This window comes from Cupressus sempervirens, chromosome 1 (assembly GCF_028749045.1).
Source record: "Cupressus sempervirens isolate cs-2001-9-10 chromosome 1, ASM2874904v1, whole genome shotgun sequence".
Lineage (NCBI taxonomy): Eukaryota > Viridiplantae > Streptophyta > Pinopsida > Cupressales > Cupressaceae > Cupressus > Cupressus sempervirens.
The window spans coordinates 841,659,789-841,674,114 of record NC_143118.1 but is presented as its reverse complement, the minus strand read 5'-3'; the positions used below and the strand labels follow the sequence as shown (position 1 = coordinate 841,674,114).

At 36.7% G+C, this 14,326-nt stretch overlaps 1 protein-coding gene across 1 annotated transcript in view; it reads left to right on the top strand.

Annotated features, from left to right (window-relative positions):
• The first annotated feature begins 216 nt into the window (after positions 1-216).
• The window catches only part of LOC149580467 (uncharacterized), a 40,593-nt gene continuing 26,483 nt past the window's right edge, over positions 217-14,326 (top strand). The window contains exons 1-3 of the mRNA XM_089791220.1: positions 217-452; positions 575-1,342; positions 1,382-1,680. Of these exons, the coding sequence (XP_089647346.1) occupies positions 262-452; positions 575-1,342; positions 1,382-1,625 (1,203 nt within the window). The 5' untranslated portion in view covers positions 217-261 and the 3' untranslated portion in view covers positions 1,626-1,680. The remainder of the gene's footprint in view (positions 453-574; positions 1,343-1,381; positions 1,681-14,326) is intronic.

Sequence of the window (14,326 nt, the reverse complement as noted above, 5' to 3'; positions counted from 1 at the left end):
ATATAAATTCCTTGAACACCAAGAAAGATGTGATTTCAATAGTAACATTCACAAGAATTGAAATTGAGAGGAGTTATTCTATAGATTGGTCTTTACGGTGGCTTCTCAAGCTCAATACACGTACCCTTCAGAAGAGTCTAGCAATATCCACGTCCCCATCCAGAAGCACCGACAATCTCTCCGTCTTTATTCCCTTCTTTCATATCCTCCCAATTTGTAAGACAATACGAGGATTCTTGTTGGGTTGTTGCAGAAGAAGAAATGCAGGCGTTGATGTTAAGAGCATTGCACAGAACACCAAAACTATTCAAAGGCGCACCCATTTCATTCTCACAACACTTTTCCCCCTGCCATCATAATCATATATCTTCCTCTGCAAAACAGCAGCCTCAGAGAGAAATGGACAATCAAGTGGTCTTCTCTGGTAAAGAAGACATACGGCAAGGTTACAGGTATGGATCTATATGATTTGCCGCTATTTGATTTCTTGCATTTGGTAAAAAAATTCCTGCCAAAACTTTGAATCATAACTACTAGTATTGCATTGGCTAAGTCAAGATCTGAATTTGGACAGGGAGGATATGGCGGAATCATATGGGGTTGCTTATGCTACAAGGTGCTCTGATGAAGGCTATGGTGAAAGGTATGGAGAGGGTGTGGGAGAGAGTTTGGACAAGGAGGACATGAAAATGCCATTTGGGCTTGCTCATGCTACATGGTACTTTGGGGAGGGCTACAAGGAAAGTCATGGAGAGAGCATAACATTGGGTAACCAACATGTGGGTAATGATGATATGACAAAGTCATTTGGGTTGGCCTATGCCACAAGGAGCTTCGATGAGGGATTTGGGGATAGGTACAAGGAGAGTATTGAAGTTGTGGGGAAGACTAGAGAGGGTATCAAAGTGTTGGGCAACCAAAGTTTGGAAGAAAATGAACATGTGGGTAGCGATGATGTGATAAAGTCATTTGGCTTGGCTTATGTTACAAGGTGCTTAGATGAGGGCTATGGGGATAGGTATGAGGAGAGTGTTGAAGTTGTGGGTAACACTGGGGAGGGTATCAAAGTGTTGGGCCAACAGAATTTGGAGGAAAAGGAACATGTGGGTAGTGAGGATAGGGAAGAATCATTTGGGCTGGCTTATGTCAAAAGGTGCTTTGATGAGGGCTATGGGGATAGGTATGAGGAGAGTGTTGAAGTTGTGGGGAACACTGGGGAGGGTATCGAAGTGTTGGGCCAACAAAAGTTGGAGGAAAAGGAACATGTGGCTAGTGAGGATATGGAAGAATCATTTGGGCTAGCCTATGCTACAAGGTGCTTTGATGAGGGCTATGGGGATAGGTATGGGGAGAGTTCAAAAGTTGTGGGCTATGGGGATAGGTATGGGGAGAGTTCAAAAGTTGTGGGGAATTGTGGAGAGGATATCAAAATGTTGGGCAACCAAAATTTTGAGGAAAAGGATTTGGCAAAGTCACTTGAGTTGGCCTTCTCTAGAGTGTGCTTTGACCAAAAAGTGGATGAGGAGGATATGATGGAGTCATTTGGACTTGCTTATGCTACGCGGTGCTCTGATGAGGGATATGGGGAAAGGTATGAAGAGAGCATCAAAGTATTGCACCATTGAAAACATGTCAAAGAAATGGAAATATAGAGCTAAGTGCAATTTTTTCACTTTGCAAGTAAGTAATTGTTATCATCAAAATTTATTTGGTATTTTGCAATATTTTTAGTTTTTGTTGTACAACCATATCTATACCATCATCAAAATTCAATTGGAATTTTTAATTTTTTAATTTTCTTTTGTAAAACTATCTATGTTCTTTATATTTTCCTGTCTTGATTACATTAGAATTCGATATAGATTATTGAGTGCAATTTTCTTGCTATACAAGTAAGTAATCGTTAAATCAAATTTTAATTGGTGTTTTGTAATATTTTTAGTTTATGTTATAAAACCATTTGTCATAAAAAATAAATTAGATTTTTGTAATATTTTTTAATCTTTTGTTGTAAAACCATCTATGCTCTTTATATTCTTTTGTCTTGATTAAATTGGGTTTTTTTGATGATATATCATATCACAATAATTTTTAAGTAATTGAAACAATATTTTGTCATAATGAATTAAAAACTTTACTGTATATTGGGGAAAACTTTGTCCTTCATTTATATGTAGGAGGGACTTGATACCTTGGAGCTATGTTGGCTAAAAACATGTAAATAGTAGAAATAATATTATATCACACCAAAATTATAGAAACAAGAATAGCATATCTTTGAAACAACATTCATATTTTTCTTTTTTTCTTTTTGTCCAAGTGACCAAAACAATCCTTTTGTCAAGGAATAATATCATAAAGGTAGGTCAACTAAACTAATTTTAAGTTATGTGAGAAAATCAAATTCACTTTGAGAGCAAAATTTGTAGAAACATTTTATTTGTCTAAATAAAGAATAATCTTTTTATCTAAGGAAGTTACCTTAGAGATAGGTAAATTATACTAATTTAGAATTGTGTGAGAAAACCAAACTCACTTTGTAAGAATATAATGCTTAAGCTAAAATGGAAGGTCATAAGGAAGAGGGTTGTATTATCAATATATAATTTCTTCTCGTTACTTGTAAGAATCATCAAACTATGAATTTTAGTTGGTGTTCTCTTTTGGAGTACTCAAATCACAATTTTTAAGGATTAAATATTGTGTTGATATATAATTAAATAAAAAAAGAAGAATAAATTCAAGTCAAGAACACAAAATTTTTAGCCCTAAAAACTTGAAAGATGAGGAGAAACCTATTGGTAAGATTGGTAATTGTAATTTTACATCTACCAAAACTTACCAGATTCCTACCATAAACAAGTATAAAGTGTAGATACAATAATTATTTGTTGTTCTTATGCTGTCTATTAAGATGTCAATCCATTGTATAATTAAGTTCCTAATTAAAACACTGCAAGATTGGACAAAGTCCAAACCTCTAAACATGTTATTTATCCTCTCCATGTAGTAATGTAGGTTTTAGAAAATCCTAACGATGTACTTCAAAGTTCTCTCCTAGAATTGGTAGATAGGTTTGTCCAAATTATATCAAAATTTGTTTCTGTTGTCAGGTTGCAACTTTTCAATACAATACGTTTTTTAATATGAGAAATGGAAATTTCAAATAATCCCTTAATGTTTTAGTAGTTTATTTTTATTTTCTTGTTCCTCATGCAAGTTTCACAACCTATAATTTTGGAAAATTGTTTCTCTCTATCTGTGTGGATCACACAACACTTCTTAGAAAGGTTTTTGGACCAACACAATTTTTTTAAGGAACTAAATGGATGAGGAATTTTCTCACCATATACTTTGATCATTGGTTTTTCTATCCTTAATGTTTTCTTTTTGAGCCCAATTTTTTAAAGATCTATTGTTTTCACTTTTGGCATTTATGATATTTATCTATATCATGACATCCTCTGAAATGTTTAGGGTAACCTTTTTCCTTGTTCTAAAGTTTGATTCATTGGCGAGGCATGAAAAACCTTTAATGAGGACCATCTACATATTAATACTTGGCCTACCTTCTCAAGTTGAATAGGAGGATTGTTAACTAGGACAAAACCTTAGTTGCTTGTCTCAGCTTGCACATCCTTTCCTAAAATCTCACTATCTCACTATATCCTTTTCTTATATGTGCTTTGATCTCACAATTGCATTGACCATACTTTCATTTAATTACAATAATGCTTGGGTGGATGGAGAGAACTTATATTTTTGATAAAAGGTCCAATTGAATGTAAAAAACCATGTCTTCTAGTGAAGGAAACACTTTCTCTTCTTTATGGATTACGCAAATAGGTGTGGGTATTCATAGTTCAACATTAAATTCATCCTTTTGAATGACTTTTCCAATTTTGAATGCATAATTACAAAGCACTTCTAAGATGCAAAATAGACTAGTCTATAGGTTTATTCTTTATATTGTCATTGCAAGGTGTTGGGTACATACAAAATGCAAACACAAGCGCAAATTAAACTTACCCATATTACTTATAATATATGTAACTATACATTCAAGCATAATACTCAACGAAATATTAATGAATAACATAATGTAATCTCATTAACACTAATCCTTGGTGCACCAATATATGGTGGTTAAGCTCAAATATGGTTGTTTTGATGGTATGCGAGGGCTTCAAATTGTAACATAACATTGTGTTGGTGTTCTAAAATACTACTAAGCAACACAATGCTCAATACCAAAATGATATCACTCACACAATCTAAGGATTAGCCAATTCCAATCAACAATTATGTATATGAACCATTTGGACCCAACTTCAACAAAACCAAAGGTGGTTTTCTACTCTTGAGGCTCTGCAAAAACAAGGTGGGTATACCCAGGGGTGATTCAAGATTGGGAAACACTGTATGAGAATTATTTTAGTTTCATTCTGATTCTCATCTCAAATCCTCAAATACATATATAGTTCTTGACAATTTGATAAACACATCCCATATAATAGATCTGGCCAAAATTCTTCTATAGATTTGCATGTGTTCTCAGCAATAGTGGCTAACTGAAGTTAAAACATTCCATGCAAACAAGTACATGCCAACTTTGAAAATCTTCAAGAAATAAAAGTAAAATTGATTATAATTCTGTATTTGAAAATCATTTATGACACATTTCTCTTCCAGCTAAATCAATTTGACTAGTGCCTAATCCATTGGGGTTCAGAGTCTACTACAAATCCTTAATCTAATTTCTTGCCTTACAATAAATGTTATCAACAATTCTTATCAGAATTCATCATTCAAAAATCCTTTCCACTACTACAACCTTATCAAATTCATTAAAGCTTCTACTTAATCCATTGAACTAATAGTAGTGATGAACATATATACAACCTAACTGGATTGCATTCAATTGCACAAGCCTTTACTCATACAGTATCAAGATAACCAAGTAATCAAAAGGAGACAAAATTTAGAAAGAAGTGATATGGGGACAGCTCATAATTTGTATTTTATTTCTTTGAAAATTGTATACATTTATAGTAAACTTAGAATGACCTTAAGAAGAAACACAGAGATCATTCTATTATTCATGTATTCTCAGGAACTAATAGAGAAAATACATCATAAACTTGCTCCAAATATTGGACCAAAAAAATAGACTAAGCATTTCACCTAGAAACAATAGAATTCATACCCTTTCTCTAGCCTTGGAATCTCACTTATATAGTGTGAGGCTAAGAGAAAATGATAGGTGTCCTTTACAAGAAATATTTACATACACCTATCACAAAATGACAAAAAAGCGGGTAACAAAAGATGTCCAAATCAAAACATTCTTTTTGGTGGGTTAGCTTCTATCACATCTTCTAACGCTGCTGAGTTAGCTGCTATTCTAATCCTTATTTGTATGCAATAGCCAAATTAGCCAACTATGAAGCTTGTTTTGATGATGGCACATTAATCTCCACCTGTGGGTTTTCATCGTCTTTATCTTGTATGGTGGGAGTAACTTCTACCTTTTGCTTTTCTTTGGTTGTATCAACATCCTTTGGGCCTGGGCCTGCAACTAAAGTTGATTGATTATTCTTGTCTTCTTCCAATTGGGCTTGTGTAGTGACGGTGTCAATGATTTGGATCTCTTCACCCTGCACCTCATCATTGTCAGTTTCATCTTCATCAAACTGTTCACCAGGAGCTATTTCTACCATCCACTTGTTAAAAAGTGTGTCATCTGGCCAATTGAATAGAAAAATATCCCTTTGCATTTTTTGTATATACTTAGCTTCATTATTAATAGCAACAAATTCTTGTTTTAAAGAATCAAAGAATATTTGGGCCTTCACCATTTCTTTTGTTGTGGTAGCCCACCGTGCATGACCTATTTCATTTACAAGTTTATTCATCCTTAAACAAAAAATGTCATCAAGTTCCTTCTCCCATACATCTTTGCTTTTCAAATTATTTCTTTTATCTAAGGCACGAGGAAACAAACTAAATTTTTGGCTCTTGTACTTGTTCAAGTAGCCTATTATTATTCTCTGTAAATGAATCCTTTTATTGTCAAAATCAGCAAGATCAGAAACAATGTCAAAGGTTTTTTCAATTTGATCATAAGAACCCCTTATGACAGAGAAACACAAAAATGTCATTGCTTTCTCCCTCCTTACCCATTTATTCACAATATGCCTTAGAGCCTCATCATTGGCTTTCAAATCCTCCTAGATACTGATCACCCTGGCCAACTGATCATGAATTAGTGGCCATTCAACTTTTTCCCCCAAATATGTGAGAGCTTTTCTTAGTTTATTTTCATATTTGGACTCCAATTCTACATGTAAGGCCTACAGTTTACCTTTTGTATACACTAATCTAATATGCTATAAATACTAATTCAATAAAAGCATTTACACATTAAACTAACATAACATATAAGAGAGACAAAGAGAAGACAAACTCAAATGAGAATGTGAGCCATGTGTTAGGAAACTTGGCAACAAAGAATGTAACCGTTTCCACATAACCCATAATAGATCTAAAATAAATATGGAATTAAAATCCACATGCAAGAGAATAGACAACATACCCACAAAATTGTGACACAAGATATACCCTGGGAAACCCTCATTGAGGGAAAAACCCAGCCTCCAAAAGCATCCATCATCATGTATTATTCAGCAAAAATACCATTGCCATACAACCATGGAAGCCTTCATGGCCATAGCCACAACCGAGCAAACTATGTGAACAAGCATGAATCCACACATCCCATGCCATGCTTTCAACTTTCACAAATGCTCCCTTGGCTAACCTGTCAAGCCTTGTCCCGCTCGACTCTTGCCTTTTGTCTTCTCCTTGTCACTCTCTTTCTTTCTCTCTATACAACAACTACCCTTGTGGCTGCTTATATAGTAGCAAGTCCCACAAAACCACCAAGTGGTATTACATAAACCATGTGCTAAAACCATGTGCTACCTAACCCACTGACCCCACATTTAATATTGGGCATTTAATTCTTTTCCCCAAATATTAAATAATTACATGAAATATTATCACAATGTTACAATACAACTCATCAAAAATATTCCATGAGAATCTTTACATGTTGCACGTCCATCTAGGTACAACATTACATAATAAAATAAAATAATAAAATAACAATATTATGCAATGTGTGCAACACCCATTATCTCAACAATCTCCCACTTTTTGTATACATTGCATAGGGTCAATCCGTAGCCACATAAATGAACAAGGGAACAGTCCCTCCTAGCACATCAACCATCATGGATCAAAATAAACCAAGTGCTCCATCCTGGTACCTGCAACAAAATCAAAGTATACAGCATCTCAAACATGAATGATCTCACCTCCTATTATGCCACTCCCACTGGACATACATAGAAGCCATCCAAAGAGAAAACCACCCAACCTGTCGCATTAGAAGATCATAAAATCTTGTACCAACTAAAATTCCAAGCACAAAAACCTGATCCAAAGGTAATCACATGTATCCGTAGTTGTCAAAATATCCATAGCTGAAATAGCACCCACATCAAAGTGCCAAACCCATCCAACTATCCATACCTCAAAGGTATAACAAGTGAATCTTATATCACTGACATATCCAATCTATAACCTGCAATCACAAGCCTCAAGAGCAATACCTACCACATATATACCAAGAAGCTCCCACTGCAAAAGATAATGTCAAATCTATAACCAATCCACTCAACACATCTCAAAGAAGTGAATCCATGTAGTATCAAGGACATCCACAATACATCAACTAATATCCTGCAAGAACAACTCTCCAATGCTCTCCCAAGTTCACCATAACCAACAGAGGAAAGAGATAAAGGAATAACCATGTCATCTCTCACATGACATACATGAGCACAAACCAGTGATCACAATCTCCAAAATCTCAAATCCAATGTAGTCAAAACTGAACATCCAGGAAGATAACCAAGACCAAGAGAAACCATGCAAATCATAACCTGTATCATGTCCTTCTACACACACCTCTAGATGTAAACTGTGCAAGTATGATCTCCTCCATAAAACCCCAAAAAGAAGCCTCAACAACACCCAAAACCATACCATATAACTAATCATGGATGTAAGCCTCTCACAAGAAGATCAAACTCATAAAACCATTCCTAAACCAAGGAATAACCATTCCTAATCCAAGGAATATGCCCAAATATAAAACCATCTCCCGAACTCAACCAGCATAACAACATATGCACATGGAGATAACCAATGCTTAACCATCTCTCAAATGAACCCTCCAGAACTAACTCATGTACCATAGCTCAAGATCCATATCCATGAAAGACAAGCATAAATATAATGTACTTGAGAAAAAACAATGGGCTATACCTCTCAAGTAGCAAACCGCCGAGTAGACCAAGAGTGGGGAATGAGAATGCTCATCAAGATACCCAAGTCTCCAACCAAGACTCATCTAAGAACAATCTCCTCTCAAGTCCATATCAGGTGACTGCCCCTCGGACTTCCTGCTGAAACCATCAACCGTCCCAACAAATATTTCTCTAATCCAAGAGAAATCAGCATCACCACCGTCTCTAAGTATCCATGAGCACCTGTAACCAATCAATCCATGCCAACTCCAAATGCAACATAGCAATATCATGAAGTATCCAGCTTATGATTAGTGTACTCAATACCAAGAAACTAAACCAAGATCAATGTCAAAGTTCCAACCATGGCCTCAGGAACATAAACATGACAACATGATCTTACCATCTCAACTAAAGAGATAACATGCTCCATATGAACATACCATAACATGTCACAACTCTAAACGCGTATCAAGAGTATACCATGACATAATAATGAAACCATCCTCACACCAAGGATAACATGCCAAATAAAAGCATAAACCACACCTTTTCCAAGAACCCTGTGAGTCCTCAAGATGCAACCATCTCCACACACCATGAAGAAAACCATCTCCACACACCATGAAGAAAAACATCTCCACATACCAGGAAGAACCATCTTCACACACCATGAAGATAACCAAGAACTCCATGAGTCCTCAAGATCTAACCATCTTCAAACACCATGAAGATAACAAGTGCACCATGCAAATGTCAAAGACGCTTCTACAGCAACAGGATCTAAGACAAACCTCCAACATCTGCAAACACTCAATAAATATATCAATGCCAACAAAACTCCCACTCAACCGTGGTACCAAGTCACCTTTGGCATCATAAAATCCATCTCCTATATGAAGATCCAAACTAAACCAGGAACTAATCCTGCACTGTCACCCCATCACTGTCACAAGCTCCCACTAAACCGTGTATCCAAGCTATCCATGACATCATGATGAAAAAAATAACCATCCTCTAACCATGAGAATCAACCAAGGCATCAAACCATCAAAGAACTCAAAGTGCACATCATGAGCTCCTCAAAAGAAACCAAATAACCGTGATCCTCAACCAAGAAGATATACCACCATAACTGAATCAGAAATCCAAGCTAATGAACATCAAGGATGTACTTGTATATCCAATCATGTCATGCCAAAATCCATGACACCATGATCACATCCATGAACCGAGCATCTGGCTCTCAATATGTCCAACCTGTCAGCATAGTCAACCACAATCCTCTGCCATGACTGTACCTGGTAACAACATCTCATCCCTTCTACATGAAGATAAAATCATAAAATTATATGACTTAGGGCATAGACAACCCAAAACCAAGCCACTAATCTGAATATGCATCAATAATGAAAGATCAATGGGCAAAGACAACCCATAACCAAGCTATAAATGCAACCTGTAAGTATAGACCGCTTACAACACTGCACAACTTGTAGACCCAACAAGTCATCATGCATATCCAAATCAAACACTGATAACCATATCATCATGAGACCAATCTGAAATATGAACTGAGTATACAATGACATCAAAACTTAAATCTCCAATGCCATAAACTCACAATGTTACCATAGTCAAAATATATCTATAAGCTGTTCAGATAAATATATCCACAAATAAATCATGCCAAACCTGCACCAAATCTGAACCAATGTGTAGAGCTCTCCAAGAGCTTTCCGTTGACTACTCGAAGTCCAAAATCCGACTCCGTATGCCCAAGTTATGCCCTAATCCGTGCTCAAAATAAATAACATCTGACTTTAGGGCTCTGAAAACCTAACAAAATTTCAAAATCATAGAACCAAACCTACACCATGTTGTAGTGCTCTGAATTAGCTTTCCAACGCCTATAAGAACTCTGAAATCCGATATTCTGAGAGAAAGTTATGGCCGTTTTACTAAGACAGTCTTTTTACCATTTTCAGTACGATTTTTCATTTTTAATTTTTTTTCAGTGACGAAAATTCCGACGGGATTAAATTTGACGGCCATCATGGGCTGAAACCAAAAAACTCTTTCATTTCCTCTTAACATGGCCAAACTAGGGCATATTATATATCAAAATTTATGGAAATGTTGACCCGGATCCAATGGTGAGGTCTATTTTTACCCAGGAGGTCATTTCTACATGCTACCCCCCAAAACCCTCATTTTAAATGAAACATCCAAAAAACTCTTTTGTCCAACAATTTTCCATGCCCAAATATTTTAACATCCCATCATAACAACAAATCCAAAGTCCTCAGATCTGCAATAAATTATTCATATATCTTGCCCTTTCTTTTATCCTCTCATGCATTCTCATGGATTCAATCTAGGGTTACAATAATAAAACCGTAGCTCTGATACCACTTGTAAGGAAACTTGGCAACAAAGAATGTAACCGTTTCCACATAACCCATAATAGATCTAAAATAAATATGGAATTAAAATCCACATGCAAGAGAATAGACAACATACCCACAAAATTGTGACACAAGATATACCCTGGGAAACCCTCATTGAGGGAAAAACCCAGCCTCCAAAAGCATCCATCATCATGTATTATTCAGCAAAAATACCATTGCCATACAACCATGGAAGCCTTCATGGCCATAGCCACAACCGAGCAAACTATGTGAACAAGCATGAATCCACACATCCCATGCCATGCTTTCAACTTTCACAAATGCTCCCTTGGCTAACCTGTCAAGCCTTGTCCCGCTCGACTCTTGCCTTTTGTCTTCTCCTTGTCACTCTCTTTCTTTCTCTCTATACAACAACTACCCTTGTGGCTGCTTATATAGTAGCAAGTCCCACAAAACCACCAAGTGGTATTACATAAACCATGTGCTAAAACCATGTGCTACCTAACCCACTGACCCCACATTTAATATTGGGCATTTAATTCTTTTCCCCAAATATTAAATAATTACATGAAATATTATCACAATGTTACAATACAACTCATCAAAAATATTCCATGAGAATCTTTACATGTTGCACGTCCATCTAGGTACAACATTACATAATAAAATAAAATAATAAAATAACAATATTATGCAATGTGTGCAACACCCATTATCTCAACACCATGGATAGGCTCTCTCAATGAGATTGTTCTCTTGTTTTTGGGATGTGTCTATTTATGGATTGGGGATGTATGCTCAAATTCTCAAATGGATTCAATGGAGATGGGTAAATGGAAAATTGGTAGCTTTGTGAGCTCTCAATTTGGCATTATAAGGGTATGAGTATGGATTTTGGCTCTCAAAAGGGCATGATAACTTTAGCTCCAAGATTGTGATTGAAATGGCTTGGGATGGGATTCAATTTATAGGCCAAGGGGTAGAGGGATGGAGGGCTTAGATGCAAGGATGGGGAGATGGTTAAGGAGGGCTAAGATGCACTCAAAGGGGAGCACATGGATTGTGCTTGTTTAGCACCAATGGGAAGGTGACATTTGTCACAAGGAGGATGAGTGTGAGAGGGTAGGGTAAGGGGTTGGTTAAAGACATGATGAGTGGGGTTGAGTATGTAAGAGAGATGTAAGAGGAATGAGTGTGGAAGAGGGAAGAGTGTGGAAGATGGATGTAAGAGTCATGAGTGGGCTTGTAAGAGTCTTTTATGGTTTGTAAGAGCACTCATGACTTGGTGGTTGGGATTTTTGAGGGGAGACTTTGGTTTGGTTTAGGAAAGTCTTAAACTTGTTTAGGGAATGTGATAACATTAGGGGGTGGATTAGGCTTGGGTTTAGGATTAGATTAGGGATGTTAGAGATGTGCAAGTGGATGGAATTAATGAGGGTGGGTGAGTTAGTGGCTAAGCTTGGTTAGTATGGGTGGATGAGGTGGATTAGACTAAATGGAGGATTAGAGATAAGTTAGGGGTTTTTGGATTTGAGGATTTTATTTATCAAATAGATTTATTTAATAAATGGAGATTTTTGGAATTAGGTAAGAGAAAAAGATTTAATTGATAAATAATAGGTTATTTGATTTCTCAATTAGGACTATAGATGATTAATTAAATTAATTAGCTAGGGGATGGCAAAGGATTAATTAAATAAAAATTTAATTAATGATGCCTTTAGAGATGACTAAATAGGATTACCAAAGTGGTGTAATCAAATTTAGGTGTTTACATTTTGCCCCTCTTTGACATAGTGTTGAGGCAACACTATTTCAAAGAAGTTCGAATGAAGACGACACGAGAAAAATTTAATTAATGATGCCTTTAGAAATGACTAAATAGGATTACCAAAGTGGTGTAATCAAATTTAGGTGTTTACATTTTGCCCCTCTTTGACATAGTGTTGAGGCAACACTATTTCAAAGAAGTTCGAATGAAGACGACACGAGGAAGATGTTTTAGCAACAAGGTTGCCCTAGTCTCAGATAAGAAGAGGAGAGACTAGACTTAGATGATGCCCCCTCAAGAAGGCGGTGTGGGGAGAAATGAGGCTCGATGACTTCTTGAAAAGCACAAGAAATTGAGACGAGCTGAGACACAGGTTGGCAAAGAGAAGGGGCTGAATTAGCTCAAACTCTCACTACGGGAGAATGATAAAGGAGAATTAGAGGCACAAGAGTAAAACAAGCTTAAGACTTTCCAGGATTGGGGGGAGGATGGAGGAGTGGAGCACTATAAAAGGAATCCATGATAGGGAGATGGATGATGGAATGATAAAGCTGATGCAACAGAATTTCAAAGAGTCAGATTGGCGGAAGATGGGTTTCGGAGATCCCTAGGACTAGGATTGTGGATCTCGAAAGATGAGGCTTGGTGGATCCCTAGGACTAGGATTGTGGATCCCTAAAGCTAAGCGTGAGGAGTGATCCAAAGAGATACTGATGCATAAGCTAGGATAGGTGCTGGATATGGATGGGGGATAATGGAGATGAAGGGAATCCATTGAAGCTTCTTTGAGCGAGGGGATAATTCAAAGAGAAGTACCACCATGTAGTTGAGCACTAGATTCTCTATAGGACTGTTGGTTAATTGCCAAGGTTACCAAGAACATCAAGGTCTTTTCACCAACCGTCCAAAGGACTGACGAACTAACTCGAAACAAACACGCAAGGATTGCCCCAGTATCACACATGAATCCTAGAGGAAGCAGCGTGGAAATGATACTAGGTAACCCACAAGCAGAAAAAGAAAACAAGCAAAAGACCTGATCAAGACCTTACGCTCTGATTGCCCCATTCACAGCATACCATGATATGGAAGATCATGGCAACCTTGAGGAGGGAACAAGGAGATTGCTTGGAAAAGATATTTCAAGACCCAAAAGGGAAGATCCCAAATCAAAAGAAAGCAAAACTCCAAAAGAGAGCCGTTTGCCAACAAGATGGGTAGGACAAGGTACTAACGGACCAAGATCAAACATGAGGAAAGCTATATCCTGCAAGGACCTATCAGAGAGCACCTAAGCTGGTGGATTTGGATGAGTGATGCGTCTAGCAAGCTGAACTAAGAAGGATAACACTTTGGTGATAGAAAATCTAGCTAAAGGATGCATTGGAATAGCTAACCAAGATGTACAATGTGTGCAAGATGTTGATCAAGGACGAACTGACAAAAATGCTGGATAGATACAATAGTACTAAGCTAAAGAGGATGTACAAGCTGACGGACCAAGATATGTTACAAAGTACAAGTTTGTTCATGTTTTTGTTTTTGTGAGATAGAAATGTTTGTGGAGGATGGGATGTCTATGATAGTTGATAGGTGGATAGGTAGATGGTTTGCGAAAAGCTTGTCATGTCCCCTTTTTAAATAATTAAAAAATAATAATCTTTGCTAAGGTAAGCAGGCCCAAGAAAGTGAAGTTTCGGAAAAAGGGGGTTAATCTTTGTAAACCGTTGGACTAATAAATGAAAATTATTATTAAAATATGTTTCATT